This window comes from Sabethes cyaneus, chromosome 3, assembly GCF_943734655.1.
Source record: "Sabethes cyaneus chromosome 3, idSabCyanKW18_F2, whole genome shotgun sequence".
Classification (NCBI taxonomy): Eukaryota; Metazoa; Arthropoda; class Insecta; order Diptera; family Culicidae; genus Sabethes; species Sabethes cyaneus.
The window spans coordinates 144,602,022-144,618,126 of record NC_071355.1 but is presented as its reverse complement, the minus strand read 5'-3'; the positions used below and the strand labels follow the sequence as shown (position 1 = coordinate 144,618,126).

Sequence of the window (16,105 nt, the reverse complement as noted above, 5' to 3'; positions counted from 1 at the left end):
GGCAGCAATCATTTGAGTAACCTTCCCGAAGACCGTAACTTTCTAAATAGTCAGCAACGCCAGATACAGCTTGTATAAGAATGCTACATATACGCTAGCGCCACGTAGTGAGTCAATTCTGCGTTATTTTCCATACCATCTTGAAGGCGGCAGTCATTTAAGTAACTTTCCCGAAGACGTTAATTCAAATTTCGGACGTAAAACGAGAGGACGTTAATTCAAGTTTTGGACGTAAAACGAGAGGACGTTAATTCAAAATTTGGACGTAAAAAAAGTGACGTAAAACGAAATCACGTAAAATGAACGGACGTAAAACGAGATTCTAGTGTATTTCAATGGATAATCGCTAATTCGAATAATCGATTAGTTCAAAAAATCGATTAGTTCGAATAATCGATTAGTTCGAATAATCGATTAGTTTGAATAATCGATTAGTTCGAGTAATCGGACTTCACTTATTCAGCTGTTCTTAATTTTTATTAACAAAAAGAGCTTGTTGACTTGTCGCTCGTCGAAAATAAACTTTACTTTCAGGACATCAACTTGGTTAAGGTTGAGTGAAACAGGGCCTTGGGCTTAGGGTGGGTTGAACCTGGGTTGAACCTGGGTTGAACCTGGGTTGAACCTGGGTTGAACCTGGGTTGAACCTGGGTTGAACCTGGGTTGAACCTGGGTTGAACCTGGGTTGAACCTGGGTTGAACCTGGGTTGAACCTGGGTTGAACCTGGGTTGAACCTGGGTTGAACCTGGGTTGAACCTGGGTTGAACCTGGGTTGAACCTGGGTTGAACCTGGGTTGAACCTGGGTTGAACCTGGGTTGAACCTGGGTTGAACCTGGGTTGAACCTGGGTTGAACCTGGGTTGAACCTGGGTTGAACCTGGGTTGAACCTGGGTTGAACCTGGGTTGAACCTGGGTTGAACCTGGGTTGAACCTGGGTTGAACCTGGGTTGAACCTGGGTTGAACCTGGGTTGAACCTGGGTTGAACCTGGGTTGAACCTGGGTTGAACCTGGGTTGAACCTGGGTTGAACCTGGGTTGAACCTGGGTTGAACCTGGGTTGAACCTGGGTTGAACCTGGGTTGAACCTGGGTTGAACCTGGGTTGAACCTGGGTTGAACCTGGGTTGAACCTGGGTTGAACCTGGGTTGAACCTGGGTTGAACCTGGGTTGAACCTGGGTTGAACCTGGGCGAACTTTTCAAGCAAAACATGATTACAATCATTGATTGATTGTTTACTCAACTTCTAACGCATTTACATTCAATTGTTTCATATCAAAAAACCTGATTATTCCACCTAGTGGTGAAAGGAACCTTTGTTATACCGTCTTACTTGCAATTTGAGATAGAAATCGACACGTTTGGTTTACATGAAATTTTTGGAACTTGAATAAGTTTACAAAATTTGAAACAAATAGAAGCACTTATAAATTTTGATAGTTTCTTTTCTCATGAAATTGCTGAGTAAGTTGTTACTAATGAGGGTAAGTGCAAGTAAAAGTAAGTTGTAAGCTGAAATATTATTGTTTAACATATACATTGCGTAGTTAAAAGGTTTTTGAACTATGCATAATTTCCTGTAACGCCATTCTATTTGATTCACAACAATAAAGTTCTCTTGAATAAATTTCATCAATTTTTATGAACCTTCGGTTACTCACGTTGTTGTATTTTGTACACCATATGTAGGTTTTTGAATGCCATATTGTTATATAGTTACAAATCGTATATTACGTATATACTAACGTATATTCTTCAATAAACTTGTTATGAGCAAAATGTCAGAATTATTCAATGCATTATTACTTTAAATTGTTGGGAAAATAGATTAGCATAAACCGACATCACAGAAACGAAGCAAGTATCATGTGAGGTGTACCGCAATTGGCCCCAACTGGAATTTTCTTTCATTTCTTCATATGGAAAAATGGTGTCTGTGTGCAGCAAATGTAAAATGTTTAAAATGTATCCGTCTGTTGGTAGTCGAGTAATTCGGGGTCATAAGCAGGGTATCTTTTATAATCAAAGTTCTACAGTTTCTAAACAAGCAAACATAGAGGTATACTATGTTCAGCAAAGTTGTGTATTTTTATTATTTATACAACTTTGTAATACATGAAAAAGTCATACAACAATTATAAAGAGTTAAAATAGAAAAACTGATTTTTCAATTTCATATACAATAAATAAGATCTCTTCGTTGAAGAGATAGAAGGTTACTGTCTTCAGCAAAATTTCTTGTACTAATATGCTCTAAAACTTTGCAGAACACATCAATGTGTTATATGGAAACTGAAGGAAAATAATTTTTTTATTTCACTTTTAGGAGGATTAATCAAAATTCAAATTCTACCAGACGATAGAGCTTTCAATTTCAAAAAACTCTTCCAAAGGTTCGATAAACTTAAAACCAAGTTTTCCTAGTAAAAACTTTAGTGCGCACGTTTTCTTTGGTTTTGGGCTATTGTGCGCGCGAGTAACTGTTATAAAAGTTGGCGCGAGTGTTCGAGGGTTAATATCTTTTGACCGGTAAAACCAATTCTTATGAAATTTTGCATATATATTCGTAGTGTGAAAACCTCTCGTTTGATACTAAAATAATTGAAATTAGGTTATTTTTCTTGGTTAAAATCATTATAAATTATTGTAAATTTTGGTGTAGTGTATTGAATTACTCATAACTTTCAAATTAAACATTCAATCAAAAAACCATTCAATAGTGATCTATCCGGCTATATTACCTGCCAAATGAAACTAATAGCACGTAAATCAGTTTGGCCATCTCTGAGAAACAGGCGATCATTTGAACCTTGTCAAAACTGGTTTTTTAAGCATAACTTTTAAACCACTAGTTTGTTTTCAATAAAAATCGGCGTGAAGTTTAGCAATAGTAAGAGCTTTTATTTGGTACTAAGATCGATGAAATCGGTTATGTGGTTCCGGAGAAAATCGTGTCACGTAATTTTCACATTTTTGCTTATAACTTTTAAACTAAAAGTCAGACCTCGAAACCATTTAATAGTGATATACTAGGTAAAAATACCTTCCAAATACAAGTTATAGCAGACGAATCGGTTCAGCCATCTCCGAGAAATAGGCGAATGAAAATTGAAGCGCACACACATACACACATACACACACACACACACACACAGACATTGCTCATTCGTCGAACCTGATCGATTGGTATATGTGACACGGTCCTCCGGGCCTCAGATCGACTTCGTGTTTTTCGACCAATTCCTAAACGGGTCTCGATTTTGGCAACATAGGCAACACGCATTTATTGCCAAATTCGAAATCCAACTGTAACTTTAATCAAACAAACAAAATCATAAGGTACGAAACCCCCCAAATAATAATTCTAAGTTTTATTACGTTCCTATAGTGGTTTTCATGATCAATTTCATAAAACCGCTAATAAAACTTCCTGATGACCGCTGTAAAACCCTAACCAAGTGGCCCACTCTTCAGATGGTTTTCTTAACCTCTATAAGAATCAGGTTTTAAGCTTAAGTAGTCGTACCTGTAAAACCGATTAGGCTTTCGCTGCTTAACACCCACCGCCATAATTTGATAAAGCTTTTCGTTTTTCGCTCTGGCAAAAGCTAAATCAATTCGCCAGCATTGTCAATTTGAAAATTATACACCGGTGATTAGAAAAGTTAAAGTTTTACTGTTAGATAATTGTGATCGATTTGGTTTATAGCAACTATAATAAAAAATCCCATAAAAAAATAATAAATATTGTGCAATTCCAGTTCGTTTGCAGCATATGCGCATTAAATTTTATCGTGTATATTGATGTGATAGATGGATAGAACCAAGGCGCCTTTTAAATTTTGCAGTTTTTGAAAACTGGTTTTAACAATATAAATATATTCAGTTAGTCAATCTGAATTTCCAGCAAAATTAGTTTTGTTGATTCCTGTGACATGAATACCGATTGAATGATTGCTCATGGTGTTACCCTTTTCACAGCTTTACATAACTAACATATTTATTGCGGTTTGACAAGCAACCGTAATAATATTTTTTGACGTAGGACTACGTCTTTGTTTACTATACTGGGACTGGGTAGCACTTTGTGAAAACGAAATAGAAGTGTAACGTTTGAATGAAAGATTTCAAATGGTAATAACTACTAAACTACTGAACGAAACTGAACAATTTATATGTCGTTGGATAGATAAAATGACCAGCAATTTTATGGAGGGGATAAGAGAGCAATTTTGTGGAGGGCGTAAGAGGGGGGACTCCAATACAAATGAAATATAAATTTCGTCATAACTCTAGAACTAATCAAGCAAATGAAACCAAATTTGGCTTGTGGAGGTTCTTGTAGGCATAAATTTATTTTATGATGGTTTGAGACCCCTCACCCCCATGGTAGAAGGCTAAGGACTCTCATGCAAATAAAACAAAAAATGTAACAAGCGGTAAGCTGGGAAAGTAAACCAGTAAAACGTTATCGGAGCAAGAGACAGTGAATCGACGCCGCTAACTTACGTGCCTGTTACCATTCATGTCACACTTATGACAGATTTCTTTCCGTGCCATTGTACTTATGACCCCCGTCCACGTATTTTCAAAGCCACCAATGCATTCAATGAAGAATTGAATCTGAATATTTCGCTCTTCTCTTTTTAACATTCACTTAAACAATGGTACTCACAGATTTTTATAAACATACTTATACCAAAAATACAGTTTACATTAGTTTTTGATCTAATGATCTGATATAGTCCTACGTCACCCTTTCGTACAACCCTTAGGACTGTATACCTTGTAGTTTTTTGAACCGATGGTTTTTACAATTGATGGAGGGACGGTAGGGGAAAGTAATGAAATTTTTTTGGAAGAGGAGGGGAAAGAGTTGAAAGGAAGGGGAGGTACCTACACTTAACAAGTTGTCGTTGTGACTCCTATCTTTTGTTCAATGCTGGAAGGTGCATGGGTCGAACCAAGCTATAATCAGAGATTATAACCGGATTTGAACCCACAACACCTGCCAGGGCGTGTGGCTCGCTGGTACCCGTGTACCTTTGAACCATAGAGGCGCTGGACGTCCAGCGTCCGTCCCTCCATCAATTGTAAAAACCATCGGTTCAAAAAAAATATTAATATTGATGCCTGACCGCATTTCAAAGTCAAAGACTAAAAACACGAGTTTAGTCAAACCGTAATAATCAATTTCGATTGATGCGCCATATGATATTCTTATGCCACACTTACGGTAAGTTTATAAGACACGTGGTGCAACCAACTAGTTTTATCGTGATAATATGAGCAACCACAATAAATTTGCATTATTAACAGTTTTATCATGGTTGATAAAACTGTTAATAATGCAAATTTATTGTGGTTGCTCATATTATCACGATAAAACTAGTTGGTTGCACCACGTGTCATTCCTTGAAAAATCACGCATTTCTTACGTAATAGCCAATGATCGCGTTTTTGCAACTCAGCACCACTGGTGCTGTGAAATGCCCTAATTGGAACTCTGGAACCTTTACCAAGGCTCTAGATGGTCATTATGAATCTGTGAGATTGACAGGGTATTTAAATGATTGCGAATGAAACTTTAAATACAGTTTCTGAAGAAATTTGCAGCACTTGAAAATATGTACGTTATATCGAGGTAAATTATACGTTATATCGAGAGTACGTAATAACGAGGGTACGTTATATCGAAGTTTGCCTGTATTGCGGTATCAATCATTTCCTCTGGTTGTATTGTACGCAATACCAAGAAGATACGACTCAAATCACACTTATAGCTAGTTAGAAAACCATTTCTATGCGTTAGAAATTGAGTAAACAATCAACGATTGTAATCATGTTTTGCTTGAAAAGTCCGCCCATGTTGAACCTGGGTGCTGAGTTGCAAAAACGCGATCATTGGCTATTACGTAAGAAATGCGTGATTTTTCAAGGAATGTCTTTGGAGAAGTTTATTATTAAAATATAACGCATCTTATTACACTATTAGTGTGAACGTGAATCTACCTATTAGGGTGACACAAACTTTTGTTTTTTAAAATGCGTCCAAAATTTGTTTTTTCATCGGGGAAGTTGTAGAACACACCAAAACCAGTAACTTTGCTGAATAAAGTAACTTTCTATCTCTTACCGTTTGCGAAATATAATAATTTATATGAAAAGAGTTAGTATACAGAACTGTGTACAGGAAAAATACACGAAAAAGGTTGCTACACCCTTCTAGTTGGATTATATTATCATTATTTATTAAATTTAGTTAAACAGTAACAAAATAAAGTAATATAAGCTATATTTTTGAGGTCTTCTTGTATGCTTCGATATAATGTACAATTCGATATAACGTACAACTTGAAAATCAAAATGTATCGAAGTTCCCCTGTACAGTAGACTCTCGGAAAAGTTAACTCTCTGAAAAGTTAATTGTTCAGAAAAGTTAAGCGAATATTAGCTCTCATGCAACGCTCTAAAAAGTTAATTTTTGGCTTAACTTTTCTGAGAGTTTAAATTTATTGGTTGTCCAAAGTGTTCATTCACCCACGTGTGTTTTCCTTCTATCTTTATTTCTCATTTTTCGGTTTATTCTCGCCTTTCCACATCTTCATAGAGCATCATCATAGCTGGGATTAAATTAAACTCTTGTACCGGACAGTTGTAGTAATAGTTTATTATGGGCACATAGTTGCTTCAGGATTTTTGATAACAAACTGGAAAAGCGCAAACTCAGATTGAATTGTAAATGCCAAAGAAGGAACAGTAGGGAACAAAAAATTCGCGCGAACATTGTCAAAACGTTATCGTAGACTACGAAAAATCAAAAGTAAACTAGAATAACCGACTATTTTAAATTTACTGAAAGGAATTAAGTATCATTTCATAAGGATCTTGCTATATATTTCATTATATTACAACTTCCAGATTCCTGAAAATGTGTATCCTGTATCCGAGAATATATTTTTCGCTTTTGTACTTATCATTTTCGATGACTCTTAGGACTACTCAGAAAAGTTAATATTTCGGAAAAGTTAACCTTCAAAAAAATTTAAGTAAAACCAACTGGCCTTAGGTTACTTGGGCTGTTTACCGTGGCAGCCACAAATGTTTACAAGATGATTCAAGGAGAGACGGCCACAGGCCGCGAGTGTGTGCCAGTGACCCACCGTCGGAAGAGCCGGCCACTGCAGGGGGGACAGCCCCTCGTAGAAACCACTTCTATTTAGGTGCATGCACTGCCCTAGATTTACTGACTAGTAGGGATTATCCCTTAGTATAGTCCGAACGAACGGAAGCGAGTAAGAACAGCATGTACCTACCATTTGTGCAAGTTAAAGGGCATGAATATTTTCGGCGGAATATGACGTTCGGCCATTCGTGTTTCGGCGTTTATTTTTTTAAATTGCACCAAAATTTCAGCTAGCTTGGTTATCTCGTTGTGTTCAGTGTACAATATGTGCTATAAACACGATTACCGCCGCGTTTGTTTACATTAATTCCAGTAAAATACAAGTTGAAAATTGTCATTAGTGATGCTGTAAAAGTGATCGTAATTGTAAATAATGCTAAGAAAAGATTTATTTGAAGTGGGGTTGCAAAAATCGGGTGCCATGTTCTTAAATTTATTCTTAAAAGAGTCAGATTGGCGGAAGCCAAATGTTACGATGTTACAAGCTTGCGTTCAGAATTTTGGAATCGCTAGAACAAAGCAAATAGAAAACAATGCGTTTTTGATGCCAAAAATAATAAATGGTTAAATTATAATGTATTTCGTTATGATGTTGTGAAAACAGGAAAACCGAGAAAAAAACATTTTCTGTCCTTGATCAATAGAGGTAAATGAGTGACCCTGTTGAGGCAACAAGGAACATCGAAACAGTTGGCTTTTGCTACAGGAATGAATGCTCGGTGCGAGAGACATGAGAAAAAGTTATTAGAAGAAAACAAACTTTTGCAAGAATCCCAGGATAGTAAGGATGGGAAAACTATCATTAACTAAGTTCAGTAAGGTTTCGTTGTATCAGTAAGGTTTCGTTGTTATTGATATTTACTGATAGAGTTATGTCGCCCTGTTGGGGAAATCAGCTAGATTAAACTTATTGGTCGGTAGTTGTGTAGGATAGACAAGGTTGATACAAAATATTGTCGTCATCGTCAGCAGCTTAGAGCCGGGGTGGTTCATGCTATTTCAAGCAGTCTTCTCCATATAACTCGATCTTGGGCCACTCGTAACTAATTTCCCACGCAAGCACGCATAAAATTTAATAAGCATATCGCTCACTCAATAGCGATTATAGCAAAAAGAAATGCAGTGCAGGTCATACAGCAAACACCCGGGCGATATTACAATAGATCAACTATACTGGTCGCAGTAATGAGTCCACACATGGAAAAAAAACTAATTTCCCAGCATCTCAGAAGCCGTAAATAACTTTCGAGTTGGTCGAGCCATCTTGCACGTTGAGCACTGGGGTTGTTGAAGAGAACTGTTTTCGTCGTACCGCCGTTCGTCATCCTTACGATGTGCCCGGCCTACCGTAGCCTACCGACTTTTGCCAGATGTACGATGGGAATCTCTCCAAGCAGTGCCTGTAGGAGCTCGTGATTCATACCCTACCACCACTCTCCGCAGTCAGTTTGCACTCCGTCAATTATCGTCCACAGTACCTTCCGCTCGAACACGGCCTCAAGTCCATAAAGAACTATTGACCTAATAAGGATTTTGTACATTGTCAGCTTCGGACGAAAGCGAATACTTTTTGATCAAATTATGCTCGATATTCCGCTTAAATGTGCCGCTGAATCTCTTTACTAGTGTAGTTTCCGCGGTCACTAACATTCCTAAGTACACGAACTCATCTAACATTTCTAGTTTGTCGCCGTAAACGGTTACCGTCTGTGGGAGGCCCATTTGTTTCCTTAGAGCCTCATCTCTACATATATTGGGTCTTCAATGCACTTACTTTTAGCCTAATCCTCCGCTTTCAGGTTGGTGTAAATTGCCTCCGCGATCGCAGGATTCCTGGATATGACAGCAAAGTTATCTGTAAAGCTTAAGAGTTGGCTACCCTTGATGAAAATCGTGCCACTTATCGGATCATCCCCTCCAGAGCGATGTTAATCAGCTTGCTGGAAAGCCGTCACCTTGTGCTAACTCTCGCCGCATCTCGAAGGGACTCGAATATGTCCCCGAGACGCGCGAAACACATCATTCGTTCCAATATAGGTCTCATCCATCACGTCAGTTTGTCCGGAAAACCAGTTACGTACATTATGTGCCACATAGCTGTTCTCAAACAACAGTATTGTATGCTGTTTCAAAATCAATAAAGATGTGATGCGTAGGCATGCTGTACTCTAGCTAGATATTTGTGCAAGATCTGTCGGATGGTAAAAATCTGGTCCGTAGTTGCACGAGCCTTCATGACGCCCATCTGGTAAACTACAATGTGAACTTACAACGAATAAGTCAGTTAAATTACAATTTCCTATTTCTTTGCTTTCATGCTGTGATGGATAAAATTACTGATATTTACTGATAGTTATCAGTAACGTATTGGGAACTACTGATAGTTATCAGTAACGGTTTTTATTGATAGTTCCCATCCCTACAGGATAGAAAAGACATTTGATTGTCTTTTTTCAGAATCGCCGCGCTATGTAGCGTCGCGGTTAGAAAAATACAGTTGAATTAAACTTCTCGATGATACCGAAGGAGATTGCTAAGGATGTCATTTGACCACAGGTTATCGCTTCAAAAAGCTTCTGCAGGATGGCCCAAACAGCATAATTCAGGAAGTGGAGGTTCGCGGTCTGCACGTACGCCGCCAGATACGAGCAAAGATTGCTCGTAACCCGGCACGTTCCATAAGGAAACTTGCCAAGGAAGCCAACATTTCTTTAAGATATCCATGCAAAGAATCACCAAAGGAGATCACGCATTTCGCATAGCTAGAATGTAGCGCCACTTGACTACGGGGTGAGTAAAGAAACTACGAGTGACTCGTTCACTTTTGTTGTTTTGTTTTCGGTGAGAAATAAGAACTTCATCAAATTAAGTATACATTGGAGCCAATTAAAAGAAATCACAAATTTTCTAAAGTATGGTTAAAAAAGTGATAATTATTTTAGGTAAAAGGCTGGATCGCACCATCAAGTTAGATAGGAAGAAATAGTTTGACTTATAACTCGTTGTCTTGTCCCACATGATTTCCAATACCACATCAAAAAAGAATTGCTGACGACATGTTACGCAAAACTCACCATCCATGGGAAATCTCAACCACGCTCAAGTGTAACTATTCAGTTCGCATCTCACTTTGATGAGCTTGATGCTTTCAGCAATAAAACTGAACATGATGCGAACATGGCAAAAATCGAACCGGATGGATGCTGTCCTTCGTTTAACCATCAACAGGTTCCTATAATAATGATCACAGTTATAATCAAAATTGTCCTCTTCATTTTGCTAACCAATCCTAAAAGAGGATTCCCATTAGTAGTGCCAATTCTCATCTCCATCAGGCACACTCACACACACGACCGAGTCTCTCCATCGTTCACGTCCGAAGCAACATTTTGCACTCAAGCGGCTTGCTGGCATCGGATCACCGCACAGCTTCATCCTTGCCGGAGACTGCCAATGAATGGTTTCTTTCGGCTGGAGTGAGAAGTTTTATTGCAGCCTGGAGAATTTCAATATTCTAGTCAACCAACTACCAACCAACCAACCAACCAATGGTACTATAAAGGACGGAGAAGCGCGTTCAGCAGTGGCAGCAACACACAACAAATGAGCTGTTTTGTGGGCTCATCGTCTTCTCGTTTCTCGTGCGGGCCTAAGTGAAAAAGGATAATATCATCCAAAACATATACATGTCAGCCTTCGTTTTTCCTTTGCTGGTTATGGGCAAAAGCGGTCCCGTAATGACCGTTCCCTGGGAAACGGAAGCTGCTTTGCTACTGAACGACGAATACGACGACGACGCCGACGATGGCTAAAGGGATGACAATGTAGGTTAAAACAAGAGTGCAATAAGAGAATAATAACTCTAGCATATTGCATTTGCCTAGCCCAGGCGGATGTGAATGACTGTGGGTATATGTGTTTGTCTGTCTAGGAGTATGGCTTAACATCTCAGGATCAGACTTTCGTCCGCCTGCCTGCGAACGAACGATGCGAGCCTTAAGCTAGGTCTGTACAGCATTCAGCTCAAGTGTTGGGTTGTTTAGTTATATCCCCATACTCGGTCGGTTTTGCATATCACCAGTCGAAGTAAAAAAAAAGAGGATGCTTCTGAATGTGCCAGCAGTGACTTAAATGCGAACGTTACATAACCTTAAGCCACTTGCAATGGAGAGTGCGGCAGAGCTGTTATTTTACCATTACGAACATCCTGCAAGTTCTGCGTCGGAGTCGGTGTGTACACACGAACGATACATTCTAGGTATGCATACCTAAGCGTCGTCGTCGTCGTCGTCGGACGGACGGAAACGTTTCGACCAACGAATGTAGGTCAGACTGAACCGCATAGGGTTTCACCTCGAATAACAATTTCTTCGTCGGTTGGTGCTATTTTGTTCTATTCTTGCAATTCACCTGCCTTATAGAGGGATATGTTGGATGCAAAATTGATCAAATCCGCATACTGATTATTGATAATAAAAATGCACCAACACTTTTGCCGCCTGCAATGCCCACAAGCTAGATAACCTCTGCGAGGATAATATCTTTTTGTCACACTATGAAATCCGTAGCATATATACATACTGTTTAAAGTTAGTTACAATCAGGAACGTGCATGATACGGTCGGTGTCCGTATCCACATGGTAATCTTAATTCTATATATATATACTATCAAAAGCGTGAAGGACTCCTTTAATTTCGCCGAAAGTAGTTCCGTGCAGTGTTTTTTTTTTTTTGGTTGTATTCCACACAAAGTTTTTATCTTTCATTATGGAGTCTTTTTTATTGTCAACAACTTTGGTTTTAATTTTCACACAAGCAACACAAAGGAAGTAAAAGTGCATTCTTTTTCCGTACTCTCTGTCCTGCCACCTAGCCGGGGACACCGTTTGCATAGAAATAAGAGTTTTCCCGTGTGCTATCTCGCTCCTGCACTCGAGCTCCAATTCGAACGAGATAGCGATCCTCTAGCCAGAGACAATTGCAAACACCATTATTTCTAATTCAATTTCATTTTTTTTTCTCTCTGTTATCCACAGCTACGGATGTTTAATTTACATCGCAACACAAATAGCCTCCGGTATGAAGTATCTAGAGCAAATGAATGTAGTGCATCGTGATTTAGCAGCTAGGTAAGTGCCATTGCATGTGGATTCATTTCCATGAACTTATGTGTTGTAGGAATACCTACCTATTGCGATTGTTTGGCGTCACGGCTGTTTATCCTCGGTTTCTTGTCGCGCGAGCAGGTGCCAGGATATGACACAAAACAGTGCACAACTATTACTGCACCACGACGCCACGCTACGGTTGTGGTTAGTGGAGAAGAAAACCCAACAACTACTGGGAGGGCTTGTTGAATGAAAACGAAGTTACATCAGAATTGGAAAACGACGAGCACTTGACGCTTATTGCATTCGGAAAGATGATATGGTAGCTCATTCGCCTAATGAAGGCAGCACACACGGTGCGGTCTACGGTTAGGTTTTGTTGGCTCCGAATGGGAAGCAATTAGTAGCACACACTTGGGAGTGGTTTTTTAAGTGCCAGGGTTTGAGTTTTCCGCAAAACCAGCCATGTCTGGTATTGCAAAGCGTCTGTGTTTGCTCAAACATTTCCGCTCGTTTATGATGATAGTTTTATAATGCAAAGAGAAAGAATAAATTTTACAATATTTCTCATGTTTAAAAGTACTCCTGATCAGATTTAAATCGAACAGTTCTACTATCGATCCTATACAAATTTTAAATTTGTTTTTCTCCACTCGTAACCTTTCGTAAAACACCATGAATATCTGATCCAGTTTTGGTGGAATTGTCCAACTTTGCTAGAAAACGTGTCGACCTAAATGAAAGCTATGGTATCAAGCTTTAATGGCCACAACGCAACGAGAAGAGTGAGAGTTAACCCTGGAATCGACTCCAATCGAGCATGAACTCGAGCGGCTAAGTTTTAGCGGTACTGTTTTACGTGATACTAATGCGATGGAGTTTAAAATGGGTTTTAGTAGTTTCGTTTACCTTTAACTGTCGAAGCATTTTATGGACTGCGTGCATCTGACCCGTACCCGCTGACTACTCGCTGCTTTGTGAGGCAGCTCGAAATGATTTTGATATGATGCAATGAGAATTGTTGCCAGGTTGCCACCATGCGCTTCCAATATTTTGCACGTTTCCAGGCAAAATAAAATTTCCTATTCAGAAACATTTTTTAAAATTTAAGTTATAATTCAAATATAATTCACCGTTTTAATTCAAATGAAATTTCTTCATTGCGTGCGTACAGTACTCGATTTTGGTGTTTACTGGAGTTCCTCAAGGCAGCAACATAGGGCTATTGCTGTTTTGATAGTTTTTTAACAACGTTGCGGTGCTACTTGACTTTGGCTGCAAATTAGTACACGATGATGATTTGAAACTATTAGAAGGGAGAACAACTACCACCGCCTACCAGATTTGCACGATTTGTGTGCTAAATAGAGTAAAGAACTAATTCATTCATTATGAACATCGCAAATAAATAAATAAGAATAAATTTTCACCGCATTATAACCCCACTTTGCATCAGTTACATTATCGACGACATTAAATTACACATAGAGAAAGAGTTGTGTCTTTCTGGACACTAAATTGCGCGAGTTAATTTTCTCTACTGTATCGTGGCAACTCGTGGACTAGTTTCTATGATTAACTAAAGTGACATCCATTGCTTTAAATCGTTACATTGCATCCTAATTCGTTTCCCTTTGCAGTATTTTGATAACCTGTATTATCTTATGCAAACCGATGTCATCTGCTTAACTTTGACACACTCGAACACAAACGAAAAATGCACTATCAATGCATTGCAAATCTTTGAGGTTCATCTCATCAACTCCAAAACTGCTCTATATGCTCAATTTCCGTACACCACAAGGCCCATTACGCTCAATAGACTTGCTACAAGGACTTTATTAATTACGGAATGTATCAGGACTTGCCCAAATGTAAAAAAATTGCTTGAGATAGGTAGACCATCGCATTTGTACGTGCAGAAAATTAATGAAATCTAACGTGTAATAAGATTCTATTCACGTAGACAATTTGTATGTCAGATAAATTACCTCTAATAATTGTAAATGTAGACATAAATAATAGGTTTAAATTGTAATTCGATCTGAATTTCATACGGGATTAGTTTGTTAACCTGATTCCGCTGAAGTGCTTGCAAATAAACCATAATTTTAATGTCCCAATGTTGTAAAAAGGGTCCGCAATTCCCTCTGTACAACGCAGTACGTTTGAAAGCAGAGCAGATTTTACAGCATTCATCCTGTATTTCTTCGCAGTTTACGAACACCTCTGGAATTCGGCAAGGTAGCAATATAGGGTCAATGTACTTCTCACTTGTTTTTAACGACGCCATTTTACTGTTGGGTACCGGTTGTCGACTCGTAAATGCAAATATCCTGGCTACTAGGTCTGGCAGTAGAAAAACTTGATGATTATCGCCACCTACATGTTTTATTGGACATATTTGTTATTTGGTGTAAACAAAACTAGTTTGTAACACGTGTTGTGAAATGCGAGGGGATGATTTCTTATCACCTTAAAAACCCAGTTCTTTTGACGTAGACTACGTCTTACGGCAAGTTTTGAGATAGGGTGTCATTCCAAAAAAAACGGAAAATGCGAGCGTCACGAAAAATGAAAGGTTTTGAGCGCTAATAGCTCAGCGGTTTTCCAATCGATTTTCAATATTCTTACACCAAACGATCGGAAAATCTTCTAAGAATTGACCCAAATGAGGAAAAGTATGGATTCTTGATGTTGAACTATTGAAAAACTGAAAATAATGAACCTATGTTTTACCAGAATTCTCGCTTCGTGATTGATTGGAAGATTCTTTATGATGATCTAAACCTATACCAATTTGATATCTGTGCTTGGGAAGTAAGCCAAAACAAGTGACAAAGTTTCCTCATTTCAACAAGATTTCTTAACACCGCGGTTCAACCTAGACCATTTTGATGTTCTTGCTTGGGAAGTACGCCAGAGAGAGTAACAAAGCCCCCTCGTGCCAACAGATTTCTTACGAACGCTATTAAACCTAGTCTAATTTGATGTCTGTGTTAGGGAAGTGTGCCAGAAAAAATGACACAGGTACGCTATCCCAACAGATCGCAAATTCTTTTCTGCGAGACGATTAAACCTCGGCGAACTTGATATCTGTGTTGGAAAAATGTGCTACAGCTGTATTGTTCGGTTATAATACGACTCTGTATGAATACGCATGCTTGCCGTTTCATTAGAAGTGTAGTGAAAAGATGTGCTGTTGATAAAATAGGATTGAATTGGTAAAATCCCTTCAACGTGGGGAACCGTGGGTAATAAAAACAATCTTTAATTTCAGTAAGGTAGCAGGAAAGCAATAGTTTGTGTTCTTGATTTTGTTAAATTGTTTTCAAATGCACAATCTTTTGAGAATTGAACGTATGCAATGTTACTACTTTGATAAATGTTACATTCAACGCATGTAGCATGTATATATGTTGCATATAGCATGTACACATGATGAATCGAATGATTTCAAACATGAATACATGCCACTATCACTACAAAGAGACTTACGTAGTCCTGCGTCATCTATATATGCGGTCGTGTCTGGACTTATCTCAAAAATTGTACGGGACTTCATGGATCCATATTACCTCAAATCATTACATTGCACCCTTGTACGACCGCTGCTTGAGAATTGTAGTTTGGTGAGCTGTCCCCTGCAACTAACGCTACCAAGCCTAGGAAAAGCCGACCTTGGTATGGGAGTTCACCGGCTTACTGGTGGACAGCTGAAATTGGGGAACTCTGCGGAACGTGCTTTCATGCGAGGAGAATCATGCAAAGAGCTCGTTCGGACGAAGGTAGGGCTGAATGTCGAGTAGC

At 38.7% G+C, this 16,105-nt stretch overlaps 1 protein-coding gene across 1 annotated transcript in view; it reads left to right on the top strand.

Moving 5' to 3' along the window:
• The window catches only part of LOC128744517 (discoidin domain-containing receptor tyrosine kinase B), a 672,699-nt gene that overhangs the window by 596,682 nt on the left and 59,912 nt on the right, over nt 1-16,105 (top strand). The window contains exon 14 of the mRNA XM_053841578.1: nt 12,224-12,316. Coding sequence (XP_053697553.1) covers nt 12,224-12,316 — 93 coding nt within the window. The remainder of the gene's footprint in view (nt 1-12,223; nt 12,317-16,105) is intronic.